We start from the raw sequence: 27739 nt of genomic DNA, 5'->3' as shown, positions 1-27739 counted from the left end.
TGAAACCACAGCTTGGGGGTCAAACCAATTAATCAAAAGTCTTAATGAAAAGGACCAGAAATACAATTTAAAATGTGGTACTGCCAGCCCCCCATCAAGCCTCCTTCGTTGAGTAGTGGACATTTTGAGTCTAGGCCGCTTTTGTTCCAAATACATTTTGAAATTGCCGACTGTAGTTTCTGTCAATGACCATTGGGGGGCGATAAAGGAAGCATTGAACTGATAAAATTAACTCTAGGCAGTATATTCATTTGAATTCTTGAAGCTCTGGCTTGTAGTGAGTTGGGCTGGCTCGACCACCTATTGAGGTCCTGGAGAACCTTGTTGTACGTGTCTGTATAATTATTCTTTATAGTCTTGTTAAGGTTTGGGAATATTTCAATACCAAGATATTTGAAATGTTCTACCACAGGAATGTTTGCAGGGAGAATAGCTGATTTGGCAGCGTCGTTGAGAGGCAAAAAGGCAGACTTGGGCCAATTCATCTTAAAACCTGATAGGTTGCCAAATTTCTCTATTACACTAAGCAGACGAGTTGTAGACGTTGAGGGGTTCCGCATAAAAATTAGTACATCATCCGCGTACAGGGCAATGTGATGAAGCGAGCCTTGGATAGAAATGGGGATAATATCCTGTGATTGTCTAATAAATTGGGCCAGTGGTTCGAGCGAGAGGGCGAAGAGCCCTGGACTCAAGGGGCAGCCCTCTCTGGATGACCTTGCTACAGAAAAAAGCGACGAGATAGTTTTGCCTGTTAAAATCATTGCTGAAGGAGCAGAATAAAGTACTTTGATCATTTGGATGAACCCCTTACCTAATCCCATAGACTCTAGAACAGCCCATAGGTATGACCATTCTAGCCTATCAAAAGCCTTCATAGCATCCAGAGATAATACAGCCGCTGGTGTTTTATCATCTTTGCTAGCGTCAATGATGTGCAGCAATCGCCTGAGATTGTCCGAGGCTAGGCGACCTTTTATGAAACCGGTTTGGTCACAGTGAACTAGAGATGTCATAAAGTTCTGTAGGCGACGAACCAGGACCTTTGCGTACATTTTAAGATCGGCACCAAGTAGGCTTAAGTTAAGCCCCGAGCCTGTTTTTCAGGTCTCAGGCTCGAAAATGACATTCCCAGAACAAATGACTATATCTTCCCTTCTAAAAGGGTTAAATTAATAATATTTTTTCTTAAGCAAGGTTACACCTTGGGTGAGTTGGATGTAGAAGTGTCAGAATCAATATAGATGTTTTTATTTTAAAGTAAATTCAGATTGAACACATTACATTTTTTTTAATTATTGTGTCCGTCCAAAAAACCACCCTTGAATGATGGGATGGTAGACTAAAAGCTTTAGGAATCTAAACTACAACATATAATAAGTACCCTGTATCAAGATGGATGGAAAACAAATGAAATTTGACCTTTTTAGAGAGATTTAGCAAAAAAAAAACACTTTCGGGGTCATTTGCGTGGATTTTCCATATCTCTGTCCCCCCTTGGTCGATTCTGCTGATTGACATCTCTTTCTAACCGTCAGAGCCAATGGAATCGAGGGGAACTCCCACATACTCCTTATTTGGTAATGTGTGTGTGTGAGACTGCCGCATTGCCAAGACCGGAAGCTGCGATAACTCTGGTGGCTACCATTAGCAGCTAACTTTGAATCTCCGATTTTTATATAAAAATGGAATGATGGATTATAAATTAAAAACATTATTCCCCAGAAACATTATCAACCTATGGATTAACCGATTCAGCCGCGTTTTTTCTCGTTTTAATGCCATTGAACAAGTCTTTTGATCAGATTGACAGCTATGGTGAGACGATCTCCCGTAAAAGCTCCGTAAAGGTACGTGTTGTGATGTCTGTGTTTGCTTCCCCTGTCAAGAGTTCGGATCACTCAGTGATGATATATATACCTAAATAATCTGTGGAACCTCAGCTTTAATCGGATATCTTGTATTAGCAGCTACGATAAGTAATAAGGGTATCTTTTATCTTGAGTTCTGTGCCAAAGTGCGTTAGCATTTTTCACTCAGGGGTCATTTAGATGCTTCTTATGAGACTTGTGTTTTGTTTTGGTAAAAATGGTTTGTACCGTCAGTTAGCTGAGATTATTCCCATTAATCTGGTATAACACATTAATAGATTCTTAAATATTAAGACCTAAAAAAAAAAAAAGTACCCGCCGACGGGGACCATGGGGCTTAACAGGCTTTAGGGCCTGTAGCTGCTACAATCAGATGGATCTTTATCTTTTTTTTAGAAATAAAGAGATAAGAGCTGTATTAACATCACTGGCAAAACTACATCGTTCTATTGAAAATTCAATCATGGAAAGCAACAGCGGGCCGAAAAGGTCCCAGAAGGTCAACTAGAGCTCTGGGGGAATGCCTTACCCTTTTGCATGTCGAGGACTGCTGCTTTAAAGAGCCAGTGAAGTGTGCGCCTGTGCATGATTTGTTATGCTAATATGTATAGTAATGACCAAAATTGTCCATTGGAACCCATATCAAAAGATGTTGGAATAGCAATGAATTTGACGAGTTTTGAATTTGCAACCTGGAAATCCGCAGTTGACCTCCGCCTTCGTGGGCGTGGCTTGCGATCTACTGCGTGACGTGACGAAATGGTCGCAACCGAAGTGTTTACATTCATCACAGTTTATTGTTTCTCTGTTTCAAAGTCGAATTTATCCAAGTTTTTGAGCGAGTATTTTACTGGAAAGTGTGTCGGAGTCGTCTGGTAGTGATTGCCAATCGAGAAAAACCTGACAATCGAGGCGACAGTGAAGAAAACGGGAGGAAAAACACACGGGAAGCGATGCATTGCCGCTGGCTGTAGTAATGTCAAGTCTGCCGAAGTGGCGATGTTTCTGTTCCCAAAAGATGAAGGTGAGCCTGGCTGGTGTCATTGTTTCGTAGATTCGTTGATTGTTCATGACAAATAAAGGCCACTGGTCGATGAGAGAGAGAGAGAGAGAGAGAGAGAGAGAGAGAGAGAGAGAGAGAGAGAGAGAGAGAGAGAGAGAGAGAGAGAGAGAGAGAGAGAGAGAGAGAGAGAGAGAGAGAGAGAGAGAGAGAGAGAGAGAGAGAGAGAGAGAGAGAGAGAGAGAGAGAGAGAGAGAGAGAGAGATGTTGTTAGCATCTGGTGCTAGCTCGGAGCTAACGGAGATTAGCTGTTTCAACAATAAGGAGAGGGAGAGTCCTCTCCTGTGGGACTGAGAGAGATAACGTCAGCTCAGGGAGGTAAAGGACTCTGAGTGATTAGATTGTAAACTGTAGCCTAAGTTATCTCAGTGGGTTTGGTCATCTATGTAAACAAATATTTCCATCTATGTAATATTAGTTGGATAAAATAGGTTAAGAAATCCTTCCAATGTTTTTTGATTATTGAAATATATGTTTCATATGAGTGTTGAGAGCTGTATCCATAAATCTCTTAATGTTGCCCTCAAAGTGCACCAGATTGATGCATTCGACTTCAATTTAAAGAAAAATATCTTCCTGGGGTGCATGCCCCTGGACCCCCCTAGAGGGTGTGAGGTCATCACAAATAAAACAGGTTCACATTGATAGGATACTAGATAAGTGTGCACACTCATTATGTACACTACACATTTTTCTTGGATTTGTTAACACTATAGTCCCTAATATATTTGTAGAAAGGCAGGAAATGGAATTAAATCGAGAACATTTTTCATTGCGGAGGACCCCCTGTTTTTTGTCCCCCCCACTTCTCAAACCAAAGTTACACCCTTGTCTAGATCTATGACAAAATATTGTCCTCAACTAAATTGACTTCATGGCCATGTTAATGATGTCATAATAGATTACCTATAGAATAGAGAGCTTATCTTTTGACTATTAATGGTTGGATTTATTTTATTTCTACAGATCTGTCAAAGGCATGGGCAAAGCAAGTACAGAGAACCAGGAAGGACTGGGAGCCTACCAAATACAGTGTTCTGTGCAGTGAACACTTCACAAGGGACTCCTTTGATGAAAGTGCTCTACTACGAGTGCAGATGGGCATTGCGACAAAGAGGACCTTGATCCTGAAGAAGGGGAGCAATTCCAACTGTTTTCCCCTGAGTTGGGACTTCAGCTGTGGGACAACTTTCAACGTCAACATCAAGACCGGCTCGATCTGCATTTGCAATGAGAGAGAGAAAGCGGGTAAAGTTGTTAGGCCTAATTTGTTGATGTTAAATCAGGATTGAATTCCAGTGGCTAGTAGTCTCCTGAATTATTATTGTTGAAATGGTATGAGCAAGGTGTAGGCCTATACTGTTTTGAATAATTTTGTAATCCATTTCATATTGTGTACATTTGCAGAAAGTAGAAGAACTCCTGGCACAATCAGAAGTGGAGAGTCGCAGTTTTGCTTCCACAGAGGAATCAATGGAGATGGCCACTGACACAGACATGGCACCGGAACAGGTTTGTGATTGCCCCCAGGTTTTGCTTTAGATGAGCACATTGGCTGGTTTTACCTTGCATGTTATCATGACTGGCACACACAGTGGACACATGAAAAAAAACCTTCTTTGTAATATGCACACCTTAGATCTTACACTTGTTATGTAAAACAAAAAGCTTAGCATTAGTCTTGTTCCAAACACCAAACATGCAACCGGCAAACCAGTCTGCTAAATATAATTATTGTAGAAAGTTGCTAGTCAGGCATGATATTGACTTACATATGCATTGGCTCTAGCTAAGCATTACTGTAGGGTACATGTTTATCATGATAATATTGTCTAGAACTTCTAACCCCTCGAAAATATTTTACAACATCACACTATGAAATTTATGTTTTCACCTGGCAGGAACGACAGAGTCAAGATCAGGCCTTCCAGACAGACTGGACTCCAACAGCTACTGTCAGCATCAAGACACAGACTCGGAAATAACTCACAAAAACAAAGACACAGTCAAAGGGTAATGCCACTATTGATTGGTTAATAGTACTGCACTATTAAATCGAAGTTTAATCGGTTCCTAAAAAAAACAAAACAACAGTTTGACAGGATGAGCGAGTGTGTCATATAATACTGTATTACAGTACGGGATATTCCTTCTAATGTTGAGTTTGTTAACTCTAAATAGTAAGCAACAGATCAACATAGATTTGTGGTTTTATATAAACACAATATAGTATTCCATTGATCATTTCATTTCCAGCATGCCAGGTGACGCCCGAGATGCTGACTGCAAGTCTACCAGTACCAGGGAGGCAGAGAAAGCTGAAAGTCCATGGCACCAGAGAACCAGCTACACCTGACCAGCCACCACAGGCTGCCTCTAGCAGCAGAAGCAGCCAGGCGTCAAAGCTGGAGCAACACCAACTGGAAGACGCGTCGTCCAGCAGTCCAGCTGCACCACCATCAGTATCAGGCTCCTCAGACTGGGAACCCAGTAGCCCCATCTCAGCGGCTGATTCTTCTGACAAGTCAGATCTGTCAGAAAGTCGGGAAGCATTTGGGGATGAGATCTGCCACAAGGAACCCAAATACATCGTCTTTGGCTCCAGCCTCGGGAAACTGCTACAGTGGTGCCACTGTCCATCTTGCGGCAGCGTCGACATCCGTCACGTGTGGACAACCACTGGAACACTACTTAAGATCCACCAAACATGTGACTCCTGTCTGCAGGCAACTGAGTGGCAGAGTCAACCGAGCATTGGAAACTTCCCTGCAGGCAACATGCTGTTGTCTGCAGGCATACTGTTTGCCGGTCCTAAACCACATGGGTGTGATGACCTACGTGAAACGAACATTCTTCTCACACCAGCGAGACATCCTGCTGCCTGCAATACAGGGTGTATGGACACAACAACAGGCAGCCCACATTGCGATGCTGCAGACTGAAGGGCGACCTCTGGTTCTGGGGGGTGACGGCAGGGCTGACAGCCCTGGACACTGTGCAAAATTTGGAACATACACTACAATGGAGCTGGAATCAAATGTGGTGCTAGACCTACAGCTGGTGCAGGTACAGTTTATATTGTTCAAGTTCAGGGTTTTGTGTGAGAAATGTAAAACTTCATCTGTAAATTTTGTAATAGTAACAGTGTTTCAAATCATATTCAGCTCATTGCAGAGCTCCTGTCTAGTTATCTGCCTAACTGGAATGTTCCCTGCTGTATTTTCAGAGCAACGAGTGTGGTGGGAGCTACCATATGGAACTGGAAGGCCTGAAGAGGATGGTGGCCTTCTTTGAGGACATCCTGGAGATTGGCACTCTCGTCACAGACCGACATCGCCAGATTGCCAAATGGATTAGAGAGAATATGCCCTACACAAAACATCTGTATGACATCTGGCATGTAGCCAAGTGTATGTGTCAATGTTGTTTCTTTTGAAGTTCAAGGAGTAGAGTCTTCTATTGAGTGATCGTAAAGTTGTTATCACCAGACAGACATTGCAGCATGCAGTGTAACAAATCTTATTTGCACACCTCACTCAAATAGATAGATCTCTTTATGATGTCAGTTTTATTTATTGTCTTTGCAGCTGTTGGGAAGAAGCTGAAAGCCATCTGCAAGCTCAAGGGCTGTGAGGACCTGAAAGCATGGCAACAGAGCATCATCAACAACTTGTACTGGGCAGTGGTTTCCTCTACGCAAGACGACGCGGAACTGATTGTGGATAAATGGAAGTCGGCGGAGCGGCATGTCCTAAACCTCCACAGGGGCCATGGTGGAAAGTTCCCCACATGTGCGCACAAGAGACTACAAGGCAGGGCTCACAAGAAGAAGTGGATTAAACCAAGTGAGTTTAGAGTCAATACTCCTTTTTCTGATATGGCGGCAGACGTGACATTTAAAATTACGTCTGTTGCTTCAGCAACGGGTGACTTTTAACCGTCATCCACCGCCAAAAGGAGTATGGAATGTATACAGTGTATGTATACTGAGTGATTAAAAACCCAGGACATACCCAGCAACAACAATGTACTGACTGTCTTATGGTTGGGTACATAATCCAAAAAGTTACGTCTGAGCAACAAACATTAGAATTGATAATCCATAATGTCAAGCACTGCCATTGAAAATTTGTTGATGATTGATTTATTGATCTGTTGATTGCAGGTTCACTATCAGCTGTCAAACTGGAGAAACTGGTGACAGACAAGATGCTGTGCAAGGACATCGGCAAGCTCTCTGCCGTACACCAGACGTCCAAGGTGGAGGGCTTTCACAGCCTCATCCTTCAGTTTGCACCAAAGTCTTACGTGTACTCCTACACTGCCATGCTGTGCAGGTTGGTCTTTTCAGCATATCATTCAAAGGCTTGTACTGTACCAGCTAAAGACTTGTTTCAGTTACTTGGGAATGGGCGTCTTTGTAACGTGCTGAACCAGGTCCCCGTGCTGTATAAAAGCTTGCGACGTTACGTCACATCTCCCATAGTGTGTCAAAAAGGAGGAAGGAACTGTGATGAAGTTGTCAACTCCAAGACACACATTGCCAGGACTAAAATAAAACACTAAATCACTTTCTGAATCAATATCAAGTTAAATAGAGCTGTTCATGTATAGACGTGGAATAATTACAAAAGAGAGATATTTATTTTCACATTTTTAAAACTGTTTCTTTGTTTATGTTAACAGAACCCTTCTTGCCGGACTGCATTACAACGAGAATGCCAGCAGACATACTGCAACTACGAAGGCGGGAGAACAGAGGTTCAAAATCCGCTACCCCAAGTACAAGGCTGGAGGTCATGTTGTGAAGAAGATCCTAGTAGAGGCAACATTCAGTGAGTTTGAAATTAAATTACTCAAAATAATATTGTCCAGATTGGTAATGTACAGGTACTAATGATTTAGTAACTAATTCAGTTCAAAACCCCAATTGAAAGAATGATCTTGGCTTGATGACAGACACCATTTATTATTAGAGAACATTATAAAGTGCAAGTTTTGTATTCTGTCTTTGAACACTGTTGCAGGCTATGTGGATGATCTCATGAGAGAGGTGGTCGACCTCTGCAAGGCACCCAGCGCAGACAGGCCTGTACAGCTGGAGGAGCCTCCCACTCTGTCCTCGGCAATGGAGAAGCCTGACAAAGCAGAGGCCATCAAGGCACATGCCAGTCGTTTCAAGACCAAATAGTCTGTCACTGTGCAGCTTCAACTGTGGAACTGTATTAAACATTCACTTCAGAACTGTATTGTCACTGTCCTTCTTCATAACCCTGATAGTCCATGGATGGAAACTGTCGACGAATTTGGTTCACTGCACAAGAGGGCAGTGGCACTCTTATGTCGCGTCCTAGGTAACCCCAGCAAAGTCTCACCAGCTGGCGGTAGGCTGTGTATCGGTGGCGTCTGCAAGATAAAACATTATAGCATTGATATGAGATATGAGACTACTACAAATGAAGGACAATAGATGATAATAGGTCAACTTCAAAGTTACATTTTCTTATACTCAGATCATAAAAGACTAATATTCAAACGTATAAAGTTGCAAAAGTTGTCATGACATCATATTAACTGATACATTTATATACTAGTAATAGACTTTATTGTAAAAAGTGTCTGTAAGGCTTACTCATTGCCCTCTTGCTGGAGATGGCCATAATGTTGCCTGTATCCATAGTATGCTATATGCAGCACCCAGATATCTAGACAGCCAGATCGGAAGCCGGGGTGGTCGATTATGCAGCTGTGGACACCATCCTCCTCCATGGTCCTGGTGACAGCGGGGATTTCCCGACAGCACACACTCTCGGCTACAGTGTCCATGTTGTTACAGTTGTCGCACTGACACCTAAAACATATAAAACAGATCTAACATTAGGATTAGCAGGAATGCCAGGATGTTTCAGTGTTGTCAGGTTGCGACATTTTGCAAGGTAACTGGATTTTATCATTTTAACTTGGAACTGTATATTGTTGAATTTTATGCAGAAGATCCAATAAAGTTAGACTATGTGCGCATGAAAATAATTTCTTGTTCTCGCCCCCTGATTATCTGATAGGTGGAATTATTCCCATAAACTACAGATAAGCAGAAAAACAGGGCTGGTCACCCTGGCGTATGTTTTAATTCAATGACCAGAAAGTTCTAATTCTAGTTTAATAATACTCTAGCACATGACATGTACATAAGCTAATTATTTCCCGGAGGCTGAGCCCAAGCAGAGATTTTAAACAAGGCAAATCCCCCCCCCCCCCGCCTATTTTCAAATCGACAGTGACAGCACAGTCACTGCTAACCTGCTAACCATTCAGTGTTCTGTAGCCGGTCAATGTCTTCTCCATCGTCCATGTCGTCGCCATCATCCTCCCCACTTGACGTCCCTGACGGCTCGAATCTGTAGGGTTCTTCCTCATCGTCACTTCCATCTTCTGTGCCACTTTCTATCCTGTCCGAAAAGCTGTCAAAATCAATCATTTCTCTCGCACTTGTATCACTTTCCAAAGTCTCCGCCATGTTTACAATCACAACTGGGCCCATCTTGTGACGTCACAGCCGCTATCGTCTGCAACTTCCGGTAGGCTCAGACGGCCGTTATTATTAAAATTAATAATTAATAAATAAATAAATAATAAAAAATTATTTTAGCCATGAACAGGCAAAATGATATGTAAGGAATGAAACTGCCATTTCATTTTGGCGCAAAACATACACTTCACGGGCACTTTAAGTTCCTCCAAAGCCTCAGCCAATTGTTTGGAATCATCCTCTGTTAAGCGTGGTTATCTCCCCTTGCTGGGTTTTGATAGAAGGGATGTCAGCGAAGTGTTCATCAGCACACATTTTCATAGCCAGCAGGTGACTAGGCCTAGAGCCGTGGAAGTAATAGTGTTGTCTTGTCCTGTGCATCAAAAAATCTCACCGCTGTCTAAGAATTGAGTTGATTTCTTTATTAACTACCTTTAACCTCAAATTAAGCTGTTCAGTGTAATTCGATTGAAGTGAAGCGTTCAGATTAGCGTACACATTTTCTAATATTTCCAATTTGGAGAGTCGAGCCTTTCACTGATTAGATGCAAATAGTGTTGAATTGCTCCTGATAAATCCCTTAATTGAGTCCCACAATATCCTAGGATCTTCGACAGATCCTACATTAAACTCAAAAAATTCGGTGAGTTTTGCCTTAAATTGTTTACAGAAATCATCATTTTTAAGCAAAGTTGTGTTAAATCGCCACCTAGGGGCCCGGGAAGAGAGTTTTCTTAGTGAGAGCTATTGGCAGCATGGAAACATCAGTGCTGTCAAAGAGATGGGATGAGGCGAACAAGTAGTCAATTCTAGAAATGTCTTATGTCTGGAGGAGAAGAAAGAAAAGTCTTTAGAAGAGGGGTTAATCAGGCGCCATTGGTCCACTAGCCCTGTTTCGTGAGCCCACGCACGCAGGGCGGAAGAAGCCCTCCTTTGGTCTATTGTCCCAGAGGCTCCTGATCTATCTATAGCTGGTGTAAGCAATTCTAGAACCCTGAAGGCAGGAGAGACTGAAAAGAGTCAAGGGAATCGTATAAAAGTTAACACCATTTAATTACACAAAAGATGCGGTGGTGTACAAAATGAAATGTGCGAGTGGAGGCGCTCTCCACATCCGACCGGTCAGTTCAGGTCAGGGGGTCGAAGAGATCAATTATTGGCTTGCTCTTCCTGTTGTCATCTGAGGTCTTCTCATATTGGGCGGCGTAGTCGGGGGGCTGGTCCAATGCAATTCCTGCCTTTTTCTGTAGCTAAATTACATCATTCTGGTGTGTGGTTATTTAAACATTCCCTAATAAACATTATTCAGCGTCAATAAATGAGAGCTAATCCCAGTGTGCTCAGTGTACAACATCACATGTCATTTCACCTTGGTTCAAGGTTTGAAATCGTATGATTCCGCCAGATGCTAAATGCTAACCGGAAGTGACGAATTTTCAGAATAAAAGTGTTAAGCTAATACTGAGAACTTCCGGTTTTTCAGAATAAAACTGATTTAAATCAAATAGTGTATTTAATTCAAATTACGCCATATCAACATTGATTTTAATTTCCAACAATCCCTCCTTACATACCATTTAAGGTATGTAAATAATATTGAAATCTGAGGTTACCTACTGTAACCCCAGCTTCTATGAGTAAATGGCGCAGCCCTCTAAGGCTATCGCTATTGGGTAATCCCCCTGCGCCCCCGCGCAACACTGAAACACTTGTAGTCCACGCCCACCCGCAAGGTGGGCCCCACCCTCGGGCCTCCTTCCGGTATAAATAGGAAGGTGGCCCGGCAATCTGCTCCCATACAACATAACTTTTCTTCAGCTATTCGTAGAGCCAGTGGGGCCCCGCACTTAGAGGGCTGCGCCATTTACTCATAGAAGCTGGGGTTACAGTAGGTAACCTCAGTTCTATTTTGTATATTGCTTCGCCCTCTAAGGCTATCGCTATTGGGTTAAGGGCGAAGCATGATGTAGTCTGCGCCCTACTGGGTCCGCCCGGCACTAGAAGCACAGACATACCTGCTCAATAACACCCCCCTGCCTGATGTGCCATGCGTAATGGCTCATCACCGTACCTGGAACATAGCAAAACATGCCTATCTTCCCGACGGGGTGAAGGCTGGGAACAATACATACCGGCAGCTGTGAGAAAGTAGAGACGAAAGTCCCACCTCATCCTGCGATCGTAGTGGGGGAACAGCAGCTCTCTGCGTGCAGACAGGCAGGAGAGCGCACAGCTGGATCCCTGACGTCACTCACTCTGACCAGGCACTCCGTACAAAGTGTGTTAGAGGAAAAAGGAACATCCCTCCTATAAGAGGGGAAATGGGCCGCTCTCCGCGTGCCAAAAGGCAGGAGAGAGGCGCACAGCTGGCTCCCTGACGTCACTCACCCCGACAGGACACCCAGTACAGGGTGTGTCAGAGAGGAATGGGAGACATCCCTCAAATACAATTGAATAAATGAACAGGGGGAAGACCAAGATGCAGCCGTGCAAATATCTTCCACTGACATTCCTCCGTGCAAAGCCGTGGAGGAGGAAATTCCTCTGGTGGAGTGCGCCTTGATGTTCTCCGGGGGCTCCACCCCAGAGGAGACATATGCCTGTGACCAGTGTTGGGACTAACGCGTTACTTTGTAACGCGTTACTGTAACGCCGTTATTTTTGGCAGTAACTAGTACTCTAACGCGTTATTTTTTTAATTCAGTAACTCAGTTACCGTTACTACATGGTGCGTTACTCCGTTATTTTTTGTATATAGTCTCGGCTCCCAGACGTTGGTGAGCGGCGCCAACAGCGAGGCGAACAGAGATGAGAACTGTACTTAAGTACTTGAGTAAATGTACTTAGATACTTCCTGTGTCACATGCGGAGACGCTTTGTGGGCGTGTTTGTGTTTAGTTAGCCTACTAACAATACTATCATGGCGACGGCGGAGCACAAGTCGAGTTTCTTCGCATGGAGATATGCTCACTATTTTACTTTTCTCGAGCATAAAGAAAATAATGTGTTAGTTAAGTGTAAGTTGTGTCTTGGCAGGTCAAAGATCCTATCTACTGCTCAAAACAGCAATTCCAATCTGTTAAAACATCTGCAAAAACAACATGCTGGGATGAAGCTATTAGTTAAGACCACAGACCCAGAGCCATCCGACGCCACCCCACCTCCACCTCCACCCAAGCAACAGCGGCTGGATTTCAACCGAGGGACTGCTAGTCAGGTGAAAGTGGATAAAGCCATTGCACGGTATGTTGTTGAACACGTGCAGGCTATTTCTACAGTGGAGTCACCCGCTTTCAGGGAGCTAGTAAGCATGATACCATGTCCGGGCGGCACACGGGACGCAAAACGTTTTCCAACTACCTGGAGAAAGAATATACCAAAATGGATAGCGAGCTAAAGAAAACATTTGAGGGGCCGGAATACATCTCGACCACCGCAGACATTTGGTCTGTCCACAACAGAAGCTTCCTCGGGATAACATCTCACTGGATAGACCCCACCACTTTACAACGCCAGAAAGCTGCGTTGGCCTGTAAAAGGATAAAGGGTAGGCACACGTACGATCTTATTGCTAGTGAGATTGACCACATTCACTCTTTGTATGGAGTGTCAACAAAAGTTACCTCCACGGTTACTGATAACGGCTCTAACTTTGTGAAAGCCTTTGCCATGTATCAACCGGAATCGCTCTCTGACGACGATAAATTGGCACTTTGAAACATATCTTTGTGTTTGTATAGACCACATTGCTTAGCAGAGTTCAGTGATGCAAATGCATGTCAAGTTGATCAACAGATTGTATTATTCTCCAATGCAATAACAGTACTTAAATGAAGGCTATAAGGGCATTAATGGGAGCTTTTTTTTTTTGGGACCCCTTTTTTTAAGTAACTAAAACGTTACTTTTCACAGTAACGCATTACTTTTTGTTGTATGTAGTCAGTAAATTAACTGAGTTACTTTTGAAATGAAGTAACTAGTAATGTAACTAGTTACTGGTTTTCAGTAACTAGCACAACACTGCCTGTGACACAGCCTCACACAGCCAGTGTGACAGCCGTTGTGCAGACAGAGGTTGCCCGATCGAGCTCTCTCTATAGTGCACGAACAGGGGCTGAGAACGGCGCCAGGCCGCCGTGCGCGCCACATAGCAGGACAGCGCGCGCACCGGACAGAGGAGATTTAGAAGAATAGCGGGGGTAAAAACCGCGCAAGACACTGTTCCTGGGATGACAGGAGTGTTTCTTGTATCCCATGGAACTGCTGGGGGGGAGAGGCTTCTCTGTGAAGTGCCGTAATGGTCTTCATGGTGACGAGCCACGCCATCGCCGCCGCTGCCCGTGAGGCAAAAGGGCTGCGAGGGAGTTTCCACACGCTGCCTTTCACTCCGTCTCTCCTCATGAGGCGCGTACGCGCCCAGGGGATGAGAGGTGTGTGCATGCTGTCCGCACGAGGCGTTATAACGGTGCTCGTGGTTATTATGACCGTGTGTAGGAGGCATATCTGGGACAGAGGAATGCCGCGAGTTCTGCAGTTTATAAACCAATAGGTTAAAACATCAGGCTTCTGCAGCGAATGAACCACCTCTGGAGTGTCCCCCTGTTGGAAGAGACTCAGGGGGATCATCACGTGACCAGCTGACGCCAACGCCGAGCAGCTGCGTCACGGAGAGGGCTGTGTGGGTTGTGACACGCCGGAGGTTAGCTGTCAGTTCTTCCCCTCGCTGCCGCGAGAGTCGCGCTCTCATGCTGGCTGAGTTTAACTCCACTCCCAGATAAACGATTGTCTGAGAGGGAAGAGGACAGCTCTTCTTCCAATTTATTATGAAACCCAGGCTTTGACAGATGCGATACGAGATGTACCGTCTGTAAAGCGACTTCCTTCCTGGGGCGAGCCAGCAAATAGCAGGTCGTCCAGAGGAAAACCACACTCTCATCCCTCCTCTGTGTAGTGGCTCCAGCCTTCTCTACACAAATGCGAGGAGCCAGGAAATATCCGAACGGCAGAGGATTGTCTGGTCTGATATTCCCTGAATGGAAAACGCAGGAATTTTCGTGTTTCGGGATGATGGGTACGTGGAAGTATGCATCCTTCAGGTGGAAGTGAACCAGTCGTCCTGGTGAAAACATTCCAGCACCTGTTTGATCGTCAGCATGTGGAATACTGACTCGAGGATGTCTCATTCCCCCAGTCTTTTTCGGGATTAGAAAAATAACGGGAGTGAAAACCCCTGATTTTCCTCCCTTTGAGGAACCCTGGAAATATCCTCTTTCAACAGGAGTTCCAGCAGCTCGGATTGGAGCGCAAGACATAGCTTCTGGGAGGACAGGAGTGTTTCCTGTATCCCATTGAACTGTGGGGGTGGGGGAGAGGCGAACTGCAGGACGTATCCTCTGCTGATCAGCCTGCTCATCCATCTGTCCATCAGACACACGCGCTGCCACTCTGAGAAACACTCTAAGAGCGGGCGCACATGCTCGAGATGTTCTGTGGTCGTCACTGCTGCGGGCGTTGGTGCCGCTGTGGCAGATCAGCCGACTGGAGCCAGCTGTACATGCTGGCGAATGCCGTCCACCTGTTCCGCGGCCGTCTTCATGAACTGGGGTCCGAACAGCCCGTCCGGGCTGATTGGAGTGTCCAGTAGCACTTTTCTGGCCGTCTCCGTAACAGACGCCGCCGCGCTGTGGTGACGGAGAGGGGGAAAGCATGTTCGGCCGCCAAGCTGGCACCCTGCTCCGACTCTGTCTCCCCCGTCCGGGGGAGAAGAGGGAGGGGAGAACCGAACGGTGAACCGTGGAGGGAGGCGGGGCATTGCCCTCGCCGCCACTGCCCGTGAGGCGAAAGGGCTGCGAGGAAACCTCCACACACTGCGTTTCACTCCGGCTGTCATCATGAGGCGTGTACACGCACAGGGGATGAGTGGAGGTGTGTGCAGTGCTGTCCACATGAGGCGTTATACCGGTGCTCATGGGTTATTATGACCGTATGTAGGAGGCGTATCTCGGACAAAGGAATGCCGCGAGCTCTGCAGGTTTATTAACCGATAGGTTAAAACCAGCAGGCTTCTGCAGGGAGCCCTGCTGCCTACTTAATCAACAGATTAGTGGCAGCCGGCTTAATTACCGGCTCCGCTTCCTCGGAGGCTCTCGCGGAGCCGACCAGGAGCGGGGGAGCCTCACTCCCAATTGACTCGCCGCCGGGAGACCCTGTCTCTGGGGTGGCGGGGGTGCGGAGACGTGGGATGGAGCCCCTGCAGCCGCCGGGGCGGTTGCTGTGGGCGTCTCTCCGCTTGTGGCCTCCTGTGGCCGGCGTGGACGCCGCGGCTGCTGCGGGCGTTGGTGCCGCTGTGGCAGCTCAGCCGACTGGAGCCAGCTGTACATGCTGGCGAATGCCGTCCACCTGTTCCGCGGCCGTCTTCATGAACTGGGGTCCGAAAAGCCCGTCCGGACTGATTGGAGCATCCAGTAGCACTTTTCTGGCCGTCTCCGTAACAGACGCCGTCGCGCTGTGGTGACGGAGAGGGGGAAAGCATGTTCGGCCGCCAAGCTGGCACCCTGCTCCGACTCTGTCTCCCCCGTCCGGGGGAGAGGAGGGAGGGGAGAACCGAACGGTGAACCGTGGAGGGAGGCGGGGCAGAGTGCCGGGCAGGAGTCCGAAGCAACTCCTGCCCGCCTCCCTCCAGAGTGCCGGGCAGGAGTCCGAAGCAACTCCTGCCCCGCCTCCCTCCCGGACGGGGGAGACAGAGTCGGAGCAGGGTGCCAGCTTGGCGGCCGAACATGCTTTCCCCCTCTCCGTCACCACAGCGCGGCGGCGTCTGTTACGGAGACGGCCAGAAAAGTGCTACTGGACGCTCCAATCAGTCCGGACGGGCTTTTCGGACCCCAGTTCATGAAGACGGCCGCGGAACAGGTGGACGGCATTCGCCAGCATGTACAGCTGGCTCCAGCTGGCACCCTGCTCCGACTCTGTCTCCCCCGTCCGGGGGAGAGGAGGGAGGGGAGAACCGAACGGTGAACCGTGGAGGGAGGCGCGGCAGTAGTTGCTTCGGACTCCTGCCCGGCACTCTGCCCCAGGGACACGAGGCCCCGTCCGCGGGCTCGTAAGCCTGGACGGGCCAATCGTCCTCCTCGGCCACAGCAGCAAGAGTGTCCGCTCTCCGCTTCCTGTCGCCCGAGGGGAGACGAGCGCAGTGCATGCTACCTGCTGGTTTAGAGCCACGTACGCGTGCTCTAACCCCCGGCAGGATTCGCATACTGCTTTTATCTCTGCAGGTCATAACTCATTATGAACCCAGAGCCACATAAGGGACAACCACGGACGCAGTTGTTGCTCTTGATGATTATCAATTGCTGTGCTTCAGTAACTGTGCTGGTTTGCTGAAAAAAAGAGGGAGCAGATTGCCGGGCCACCTTCCTATTTATACCGGAAGGAGGCCCGAGGGTGGGGCCCACCTTGCGGGTGGGCGTGGACTACAAGTGTTTCAGTGCTGCGCGGGGGCGCAGGGGGATTACCCAATAGCGATAGCCTTAGAGGGCGAAGCCATATACGAAATAGAACAATGAGTTCTTCATCCGAACATTGCATGGTACATAACTCATAAAAGTAAAAAATACAAATAAGAATACATATTCATCATAAATATGAAGTTTTTCATTTGTGCATAACTTCTATCTTAAACCTTTAATGTCACTTCGCAAAATAGCAGCAATTAGCTTGGTATGGAAAACGTCTAATGCCCTCCTTTCACATCATAAATCATCTTCATACTGTATCTGGTGTAAAGGCACTTGTTCTTTTACAAAGTACAAGAAGGATTAAACTATCTAAAAATAGCTAAATATTACTCTTTATTTAAACAAGTCTAGCGCCATTCTATCGGTCTGTTTTTATCTAACTGTTTGTGTCATCCTTTTACTGTGTCTCTGGTGCAATTTACGAATCTCTGCTGGCTCCAGTAGATATAGTTCTCCCCATCCACATTCTTGTTGGTTGTGGGACAGAGGATTAATAATTCAGAACCTGCTGATATTTGAATCTTACTACTTGGCATATGTTACAAAACAAAAAACATCTTCATGGTGAACTTAATAAAATCCTTGTAATCTTTCTCAAATCTAATATAACAATTAACTATTCCTGTTTGTGGTAAAAACACACTAACGTTATGAAATACAATTTCATTATGATTCAAAAACAACTAAAGTCATGATGATGTCAGAGTGAATGATTTCCTGAGTGTGTCTGTCCTGTAAGGTACGTCATTCTCTGCTTGGATCGTGTGCAGAAATCCCATCGATTGCACCTGGCAATACTGCTTCTACCTATCTATTATCAAGCTGAAAAATGAAATCCAACATACTGCTGAAAAATGAAATCCAACATACTGTCATCAAATGTCTTTCTATTATGAATTTAAATGAAATGTATATCCCCATAATGACCTAAACAATAAAGTCTATGGCCTTTACTTCTTTTACCAGGCTAGTTACAAGATGTTGTCTAAATTAAATTCCGTCTCATTACATTACTATGTTTTGGCTTAACTGTAATATGTTCTTTCTACATTTCAAACCTCAGGTACTTTAATATCTGTTGAAATATTACAAAATTGTTTCATTATCATAGGTCAACTTCTTCGGTATTCCATTCTGGAATTACATCTCTCACAGTAGCCCCTTGGCCACTGATTCTGCATCTGTGTTACCGGTTATAACTCAATCAATATTAGAAACATGTCAACATTCGCCAAACAGTATATTATCCCTAGATATGGAGCAGGTTAATCCTAAAACTATCTTCAATGCTCAGTTTGAACATCTGGGTTGGGTACACATGAACTCATGTGTAATAAAATCCTGTAATGGGGAGGGGAAACAACTTTCAGGTAAATATTGGTTAGGGACATAGCGAACATTCACAATTTGACATCCATTATTGTCATTTTAACAGTAAACACTTCAGTGAAAATAAGTGTTTCTCTCCGTCTTTCAGGCCTAAAAGAAACAGAATCTTCAGATTTTAGTTTGAGTTTTACATTTGCAAACCACCAACTCCGCTGGGAGTAAAATATCATCAAGTAGATTAGAAACGGGTCACATGTCCGGTTTCCCCTTTTTATGGAATTTTTAGGAAACCTCTCGTTTCCCTTGGAGCTCCAAAATAATATGTTAGTCCAAAAACATGCTTGGTTAGTTATTGTTTTAGAATCATGCAGTTACACTGATCACATGCCGGCATTCATTCACACTCACACTGTCTGGTTGTCACGTCAGGTTTGGTCAGGTACACCCCAGAGTCAGTCATTGACAGTGCTTTTGTCACACTGTCAGTCAGGGTCAAAGGTAATTTGGTCTCGGTCTTTTGGCCATGTCGTGCTCTGCAGAGTCTTTTCAGAGGTATTTCAGCATAGGCGGGTTCCCTTTATCTACAAAAATATGTCATATGTGGAGCGCCATTCCTTATTCATTCACGATTTCAAATATGATTTTCAAGATGGTTCTAACTTTCCATTTGGACTTCTGCCTCCCATCTTTCCTGAAACTTGATACAAAACTCACTTCCTTATAGTACTACTACTACTGCAATTCATTTACACCTAATTAGTATTACAATGTCTAATAGATCTAATTCAGAAACTTGTGTACATAACTATTATCTTGAGTCAAACCATTACTAGGATCTGTGTAGCTCTGCTATGTATTTCATAGCTCATCTATCTTCAATTCTGGTCTACTTAAAGAACAATGTTAAACTCTTTAGCAGTGTGTGGAACCTTGGGTGTCCGAACATGTAACAATTACTCCCTCCTTTATCAAGGATTTTAAAACAGAAGTCATTTCATATTTCCATCTGAAAGCCCTCCTATGGTAATAACTATGCTACAATGGAGAAATCAACACTTTAGATTGGAATACTATATTTGGCTTGGCACTAGCTCTTCCTTTAACATGATCCATACAAATACAGATGTGTCTTATAGAGTGGTTCCTAAAACTATCCTTTTAATGGTGATCAATATTTTAACAAATGAGATCACTACTTTATTCACACGTGAATAAAAATCTCTAAAAGAATAATTTGTTTACATGATGAAAAGATTGAAGAATATGGTTCTACTCTGTACTCCAAAACACCCACTGCTTAAAGTGGAGTGAATATTTCCATCATGTCTCCCTCAGTGTGATTTTCTAATTTTACTTTACCTCTTTACTGCTATTTTTAATTTACCAATTGATTAATTCATGGTTAATAAATCTTTTTGTATTCACGTACTTATCAAGTCAATTCAAGTTATTTAAATGTGGTCTCTTGTATGTGCGTTTGTGAATAAGTGTGTTTATGTGTAAACTCACTCATTCCCGTTCTCCTTTTCTCCTCCTCTGGTTGTCTCAAGCCGTGACCCCAGCCTCCTCACTTCTAATCGACCATGCCAACTCCTCTGATTCTATCTTCTCTTCAGTCCATCAGCTCTTGAATCCATCCGCTGTAACTCTTTTAGGCAGCCTTTGGCCCAGTCACATCTGCAGCCCACATCATACCACTGTTCTTGCACTGCTTTGCATGTCATCTCCTCCTTTACAGTCTCTTCGCTGTTTTTATGGAGGGCGGATTCTGCTCTCAAGTCCCACACTTTGCTCTTGCCAAATCTCATGGCTAAGCTTGGAACTTCATGCCCTGTCTGAGGGACTGATGAGAGTATCTCTGTATGTCAGCAAGCCGTTTGGTTCTGGATGCCTCAGGTGGAGATAGTTCTGGCTGCAGTTCTGTTGTTGTTGTTTCAGCTCTGGTTCTCTGTCTGTTCGATGGAGAAGGAGAAGTCTCCTGTTGGGTTAGGTCTTTTGTCTGCTTGGAGGGACGGGGTCGTAGCCTTTCTGACTCAGGGGGAGTCCAGGTCTCGGGACGCATTACCTATAAGAAGTCTAGCACACTGAGGTTAAATAAATCCAACCCTTTCCACTGTGTCTTTTTCTAATCATACTATCCGTCTTAGTTGTTAAATGCCATCTAAACAACACAATTAATGTCTACTAATGATATTACAAATACTCCCTCTAAAACATTTTCATCCATTGTTACATATTTAGCCAACATAACTCTTTCAGGAAACCATTTTCTCCCATAAATTGAAACACCTACATGTTTCAAGCATCACATATCCCACACATTACGAAAGAACGTCTCCATATTTTCTCCAATATTCTAAATCCCACTGTTACTTAGGACAATAGTAAACCTGCAGAGCACACCAATCAGATCACAGTAATATAATTTGACTCAAGTGTAGGGCTATGTCTACTTTCCATTATACTTATTACTTTTGGTGAACATTTATTTATATTGTCTAAATTCCTTGTCTATGATGTGCAAACAGTTTGAGTGAAAAAATGTGTTTTTCTCTATGTATTTACACTCTACGGATTCTTGAGTTTACTCATCTCCTGGTGCTGTCGTTGTAAAAATGTTCGATTCCTTATTTATTTGTACCAGTTTTCCAAAATCAGTTCTAACTGCCGTGCCGTTTCTGGAAATGTGGCGGTACGGCTACACACTGTAAGTGGGTGTCAACATGTTCCTTTTTTAACTTTGATCCGGAGTGCATCTGCAGTGCGTTCTACAACTTCCCACGGTCCACTCCATACAGGTTGCAACAAGTTCATCTTGTGGATTTTTACATTTACCCAATCCCCTGGTCCAACAGAAATATTCGTCATGGCCCTGGCATATGCTTCCGCCTCAATTTTTCTCATATCTAACACTGGTTCTCCTCTGTATTGTGAGGTGATACCTTGTGGTGGATATTGCTGAGTGGGGCAATCTCTGGCCAAATGTCTACAATCACCACATATGAAGCAGCCGCCATCTCTTCTTCCTCTTGAGCGTTGCTTTCCTCTCCATTGTCCCTTTTGTTGATGCTGTGTGGGAGTGTATACCTGAGCTGGCGGCTGTACTTGGGTAGGAAGATACACAGGTATTTGCTCTTGCTGGAATTGTGTAGGAAGATACTGCTGTGCTTGTGGCTGTACTTGCGTAGGAAGATACACAGGTGTTTGCTGTTGAAGATACTGCTGTGCTTGTGGTTGTACTTGCGTAGGAAGATACACAGGTGTCTGCTGAACTTGGTTTTGTGGACATACACTTCCTCCTCCACTTTGTTGGTTCTGCATTTGATTCTCTGGTTCTTCCTGAGTTTGAACTGTTGGAGGTGTCCACCCTGCCTTCTCTGCTAGTATGGCCATCTGATTAGCTTCAGTATCTTTCTCAGCTATTTGTAACTTCACGAGTCTCCTTGCTTGGATTTTATCATCAAGTCATGTTTTTTCCGCCTGGTGTCTGATATCGTGGTGAATGAGATGTTGTCTCCATTGTTCAGCGGGTTCATTGTCCAATCCCACCACTTCTTCCAGACGTGCTTGCACTGCTAGGGGAAGGGCTTTAACGACAGAGTTCTTCCACACCATTTCAATAGCTGGAGAAAGATCATGTCTTTCACCCGTGCAAGCCTCCCACACTTCTTCACATTTCTTCAAGAAGGCATGCATGTCTTCCCCCGGCTCCTTCTTCAAGCTGCTGAGAGCATGAAAACTGCGTGTTGTCGGGTAGATGTGATGAATAGCAGCCCAATAATTCGACCTGATGTAGTTGAATGGAGTGTCATCTGGGTCTTTTTTGCAATTGGCCTCGGAATCTATTGCTCTCACTTCAAGTCGTCCTTCAATCCGTCCGAGCAGGGCCCTCATGTCTCCCAAGCACAGGTGGTCTTGGGCTGTGTATCTCTCCAGATCATTCACCCACTTCTGACCTCCTTTCGTGAGTGGAGGTAGCTTTGACACTAATGCTTCCATGTCCCTGTGAGTCCATGGTTGGTATTGAAATCCTCCTCTTCCAGCCGCTATCAATGGCATGGAGGTATATGCACCGGTTCTTCGTTCTTCTTGTTCTCTCCGTTGTCTATCTGCCATCATGTCCTGGAATCTTACATCTTCTTGCCGTCTTTCTGCCAGAAGTTGTTGGTATTTATCTTCCTCCCTTTGTCTTTCTGCAACAATGTCATGATGGGCTTCATCTGCCTTCCGTCTTTCTGCAATAATGTCATTATGGGCTTCAACTGCCTTTCGTCTTTCTTCAATAATGTCATTATGGGGTTCAACTGCCTTTCGTCTTTCTTCAATAATGTCATTATGTGCCTCATCTGCTTTTCGTCTCTCTTCCATTCCTCTGATGAGTTCTGCTTCCATTCTTCTGCCGAGATCTTCCATTCTCCTGTTGAGTTCCTCTTCCATTCTTCTGTTGAGTTCTTCCATTCTTCTGTCGAGTTCCTCAATTTTTCTGTCGAGTTCCTCCTTCCGCTGGTTGACACTGGATAGGATTCCTACCTCATACTCCAATTCTTTCACATTTGGGGCTTGAATTGAAGCTTGGTGAGAAGGGCTGTTCTCTGATATGTCGGGAGGAGACTCGGTCAGGCTTGGATAGTGCTTTGGAGTTTGGATAACTGGAGCCTCTTCTCCTGTCATTTATGCTTCTAACACATATATGCTGTTTGTCAATCCTTGGCTGGTATATGTCAGATGGAGTACCAGACTTGCAACCATAGCTTTTATTTTTTCAGCTTTTTTCATAGCGCTTTTAGCAGGTCCATACCGAGGTTGTCCGGCTTTGAGCCATGCTTCTTGCTGTTGTAGGTATTCAGCATTTTCATGTTCAACTACAGCTTTTCTATGGGCTTCCGTTGGTCCAGGTTGATCATCTGCTGGAATCAATCCTCTCGTTTGCCACTGTTCCAACAGTTTCTCTATTTGGTTCCATGTCTTCTGTCTAAGATTTGGAAATGTTGTAGCATCTGATCGGATTTTTATCCTTCTCTTGATATCTGCAGTTGAGCCTGGCTCTGCGTCTGGTCTCAACTTAGTTTCTTTTGGTGGCATGTTCTCTTCCTATTCGAATGAAATTATTAGGTTATCAAAGATTGAAGCACTAATCCTCCGACTAGCACCTTCGTTCCTGATAAATAATATCCTATGTCGTCCGAACTTAACTTTAAATCTGGGTTTGTTTGTTTTTGTTTTGTTTTCTTCAAGGTTTTTTTTAAGTTATAGATTTATTTTTATCTTTTTAAAGTTTTGTAAAATATTAATAAAGTAAATTAAAACATACAAATTATGCACATTTTAAAATATGAAATGTTAAAAATAAAAATTGTAAAGTGTATGGTTCAAAAGACCTCATGAAAGACGACACACGAAGTGAGGATACCCGGCCCGGAGGAAGCCCGGGGACCCCTCTGGAGCCAGGCCCAGAAGGAGGACTCGTCGGCGAGCGTCTGGTGGCCGGGCTTGCCACGGAGCCCGGCCGGGCACAGCCCGAAAAGGCGACGTGGGCAACACCTCCGCTTCTCCGTCCCGCGGGCCCACCACCTACGGGAAACAGCGATGGGGTCGGGTGCGCTGCCAGAAGGGTGGCAGTGAAGGCAGAGGGTCTCGACGGACCAGACCCGGGCGACAGAAGCTGGCTTTGGGGACGTGGAACGTCACCTCTCTGGGGGGGAAGGAGTCAGAGCTTGTGCGGGAGGTGGAGCGTTACCAGTTGGATCTGGTTGGGCTCACCTCTACGCACAGCGTCGGCTCTGGAACCTTACTTCTGGATAGGGGTTGGACTCTATTCTTCTCCGGAGTTGCTCAAGGTGTGAGGCGCCGGGCGGGTGTGGGGATACTCACAAGTCCCCGGTTGGGTGCTTCGTTGTTGGAGTCTACCCCAGTGGACGAGAGGGTTGCCTCCCTACGCCTGCGGGTTATGGGGGGGAAAACTCTGACTGTTGTGTGTGCTTATGCACCCAACAGCAGTTCAGAGTATACGGCCTTCTTGGAGACCCTGGAAAGAGTCCTGTATGGGGCTCCAGAAGGGGACTCTTTAATCTTGCTGGGAGACTTCAACGCACATGTGGGCAATGATGGAGACACTTGGAGGGGAGTGATTGGGAGGAACGGCCCCCCTGATCTGAACCGGAGTGGTGGTTTGTTACTGGACTTCTGTGCTAGTCATGGATTGGCCATAACAAACACCATGTTCGAACATAAGGATGCTCATAAGTGTACGTGGTACCAGAGCACCCTAGGCAGAAGGTCCATGATCGATTTGGTTATCGTATCATCGGACCTGAGGCCGTATGTTTTGGACACTCGGGTAAAGAGAGGGGCGGAGTTGTCAACTGATCACCATCTGGTGGTGAGTTGGGTCGAGTGGCGGGGGAAGCCTCTGGATAGACCTGGTAAGCCCAAACGTGTAGTTTGGGTGAACTGGGAACGTCTGGAGGAGGCCCAAGTTCAGGAGGCCTTCAACTCACACCTCCGGCGGAGCTTTTCGGGCATTCCTGTGGAGGTTGGGGACATTGAACCAGAGTGGTCGGTGTTCAAAGCCTCTATTGCCGAAGCCGCGGCGGGGAGCTGTGGTCTCAAGGTCCTAGGTGCCTCAAGGGGCGGTAACCCTCGAACCTCCTGGTGGACACCGGTGGTCAGGGAAGCCGTCCGACTGAAGAAGGAGGCCTTCAGGGATTTGTTATCCCGGGGGACTCCCGAGGCAGTTGCAAGGTACCGACAGGCCCGAAGGGCAGCAGCCTCAGCCGTGGCCGAGGCAAAGCAGCGGGTGTGGGAGAAGTTCGGAGAAGACATGGAAAAAGACTTTCGGGCGGCACCAAAGTTGTTCTGGAAAACTGTCCGACACCTCAGGAGGGGGAAGCAGGGAACCATCCAAGCTGTGTACAGTAAGGATGGGACGTTGTTGACCTCAACTGATGGAGTGTTAGGGCGTTGGAAGGAGCACTTTGAGGAACTCCTGAACCCGACAACTCCGCCCTCTATGTTAGAGGCAGAGCTGGAGTATGAAGGGGGATCGACACCAATCTCCCGGGGGGAGGTCACTGAGGTCGTCAAACAACTTCACAGTGGCAAAGCCCCGGGGGTGGATGAGATCCGCCCAGAAATGCTGAAGGCTCTGGGTGTTGAGGGACTGTCATGGTTGACACGTCTCATCAACGTTGCGTGGAAGTCGGAAACAGTACCGAAGGAGTGGCAGACCGGAGTGGTGGTTCCCCTTTTCAAAAAGGGGGATCAGAGGGTGTGTGCCAATTACCGAGGCATCACACTACTCAGCCTCCCCGGGAAAGTTTACTCTAAGGTACTCGAAAGGAGGGTCAGGCCGATTGTCGAACCTCAGATTGAGGAGGAACAATGCGGATTCCGTCCTGGTCGTGGAACGACGGATCAGCTTTTTACTCTCGCAAGGATCCTGGAGGGTGCCTGGGAGTATGCTTATCCAGTCTACATGTGTTTTGTAGACTTGGAGAAGGCATATGACCGGGTTCCCAGGGAGTCACTGTGGGAGGTGCTGCGGGAGTATGGGGTGAGGGGGTCTCTACTCAGGGCCATCCAATCTCTGTACTCCCAAAGCGAGAGCTGTGTCCGGGTCCTCGGCAGTAAGTCGGACCCATTTCAGGTGAGGGTTGGCCTCCGCCAGGGCTGCGCTTTGTCACCAATCCTGTTTGTAATATACATGGATCGGATTTCGAGGCGTAGTCGTGGGGGAGGGGGTCTGCAGTTCGGTGGACTAAGGATTGCACAACTGCTTTTTGCAGATGATGTGGTTCTGATGGCTTCATCGGTCTGCGACCTTCAGCACTCACTGGATCGGTTCGCAACCGAGTGTGAAGCGGCTGGGATGAGGATCAGCACCTCCAAATCTGAGGCCATGGTTCTCAGCAGGAAACCGATGGACTGTCCACTCCAAGTAGGGAATGAGTCCTTACCCCAAGTGAAGGAGTTCAAGTATCTCGGGGTCTTGTTCTCGAGTGAGGGAACAATGGAGCGTGAGATGGGTCGGAGAATCGGAGCAGCGGGAGCGGTACTGCAGTCTCTTTACCGCACCGTTGTGACGAAAAGGGAGCTGAGCCAGAAGGCAAAGCTCTCTGTCTACCGGGCCATTTTCGTTCCTACCCTCACCTATGGTCATGAAGGATGGGTCATGACCGAAAGAACGAGATCGCGGGTACAAGCGGCCGAGATGGGTTTTCTCCGCAGGGTGGCTGGTGTCTCCCTTAGGGATAAGGTGAGAAGTTCGGTCATCCGGGAGGGACTCGGAGTTGAACCGCTCCTCCTTCGCGTCGAAAGGAGCCAGTTGAGGTGGTTCGGGCACCTAGTTAGGATGCCACCTGGGCGCCTCCCTAGGGAGGTGTTCCAGGCACGTCCAGCTGGGAAGAGACCAAGGGGTAGACCTAGAACCAGATGGAGGGATTATATCTCTTCTCTGGCCTGGGAGCGCCTTGGGATCCCCCAGTCAGAGCTGGTTGATGTGGCCAGGGAAAAGAAAGTTTGGGGCTCTCTGCTGGAACTGCTACCTCCGCGACCCGACCACGGATAAGCGGGAGAAGATGGATGGATGGATGGTATGGTTTTGACTTTGAAATATGAAAATTAGAAATCTGGTGCAAACCCAAATAAACCGTGTACAGTGTATACTCGAGTTTATGAAATTATGCAAATGTCATAAAATGTGTCAACTACAATACTTCAATTCAAAGAAACCACATGTAATCTTTATCTGTGTGGTGGCGAATGTATTAACTGTAATACTTATTATGTCCGCTAGGGGAGCTGTTTTATTTTTAACTCCTCTCAAATGTATCAACTAGTACTTCCGGTTCATAAACCTACTTCCTGTTTATTTCCCCAAAATAATAAAGTTCAAATGACTTTCTTTGAAAAGCATGAAAAACAAAACAACTCAATCTACTCTCAACGTTCATCTATATCCTTGTGTATTTAATCAGTAATTACCAGTTGTATCTTCACTCAAACTACTTCACCATCTAGTAATGCCAACTGGCTGGCTAAATAGCTTAGCAGTATAGCATAAACCTCATGTGACTGGGGGAAGGGGAACACTCAACATGTGCAGATTAAAACCACACTGCTTGACAATACAAAACAACACAATCTTTATTTATCTTAGCTCTAAATTCTATAGATGATGACCTTAAAAGCTGATCTCATACCAATCTTGTACACAATCGTTTCGGCTTAGAACATCGCACAAAAATATACTTTTCGGCTTAAAAACTCAGAACAATATACTTTATTAAACCAGACTATGCCGGTTTAATACATCAAACATATAGACTAACATGAATGGACCCAGTCCAGTGTAAACCAGATCAAGTCTGGTACCTCCCCAGAAGGTCTTAATACTATGTAATATTCACATTAATCGGGCGGCGCCGAAGATACAACC

The 27739-nt window shown here is 45.8% G+C and overlaps 4 protein-coding genes across 4 annotated transcripts in view; 2 read left to right on the top strand and 2 right to left on the bottom strand.

The window, feature by feature from the left end:
- The window catches only part of LOC307043614 (uncharacterized protein), a 307614-nt gene extending 291755 nt beyond the window's left edge, over window positions 1-15859 (bottom strand). The window contains exon 1 of the mRNA XM_079688175.1: window positions 12597-15859. Coding sequence (XP_079544301.1) covers window positions 14161-15429 — 1269 coding nt within the window. The 5' untranslated portion in view covers window positions 15430-15859 and the 3' untranslated portion in view covers window positions 12597-14160. The remainder of the gene's footprint in view (window positions 1-12596) is intronic.
- LOC307043610 (uncharacterized protein) overlaps window positions 1-27739 on the top strand; it is a 79835-nt gene that overhangs the window by 10331 nt on the left and 41765 nt on the right. The gene's annotated exons all lie outside the window — the stretch shown is intronic.
- Window positions 588-8175, top strand: LOC307043612 (uncharacterized protein). The gene is made up of 10 exons (XM_079688173.1): window positions 588-2895; window positions 3898-4179; window positions 4339-4443; window positions 4833-4944; window positions 5188-5997; window positions 6158-6341; window positions 6519-6776; window positions 7097-7268; window positions 7618-7766; window positions 7959-8175. The coding sequence occupies exons 5-10, from the start codon at window positions 5260-5262 to the stop codon at window positions 8120-8122; spliced, it is 1665 nt and encodes a 554-aa protein (XP_079544299.1). The 5' UTR covers window positions 588-2895; window positions 3898-4179; window positions 4339-4443; window positions 4833-4944; window positions 5188-5259; the 3' UTR covers window positions 8123-8175.
- Window positions 8184-11102, bottom strand: LOC307043616 (uncharacterized protein; the record flags this gene model as incomplete). The annotated part of the gene is made up of 3 exons (XM_079688176.1): window positions 9240-11102; window positions 8564-8782; window positions 8184-8337 (listed from the first exon to the last, which is right to left on the bottom strand). The coding sequence occupies exons 1-3, from the start codon at window positions 9470-9472 to the stop codon at window positions 8184-8186; spliced, it is 606 nt and encodes a 201-aa protein (XP_079544302.1). The 5' UTR covers window positions 9473-11102.

The sequence above is a fragment of the Notothenia rossii genome (assembly GCF_949606895.1).
Source record: "Notothenia rossii genome assembly, chromosome: 6".
In the NCBI taxonomy this organism is placed as follows: domain Eukaryota; kingdom Metazoa; phylum Chordata; class Actinopteri; order Perciformes; family Nototheniidae; genus Notothenia; species Notothenia rossii.
This window is presented reverse-complemented; position numbering and strand designations above follow the sequence as displayed.

Bases quoted from the DNA above. Each gene is read 5' to 3' on its own strand.
- LOC307043612 (XM_079688173.1), top strand. From the start codon at position 5,260: ATGGCACCAGAGAACCAGCTACACCTGACCAGCCACCACAGGCTGCCT. The intron at 6,342-6,518 runs GTATGTGTCAAT...TTGTCTTTGCAG, and splicing joins CATCTGGCATGTAGCCAAGT to CTGTTGGGAAGAAGCTGAAA. The intron at 6,777-7,096 runs GTGAGTTTAGAG...TGTTGATTGCAG, and splicing joins GAAGAAGTGGATTAAACCAA to GTTCACTATCAGCTGTCAAA.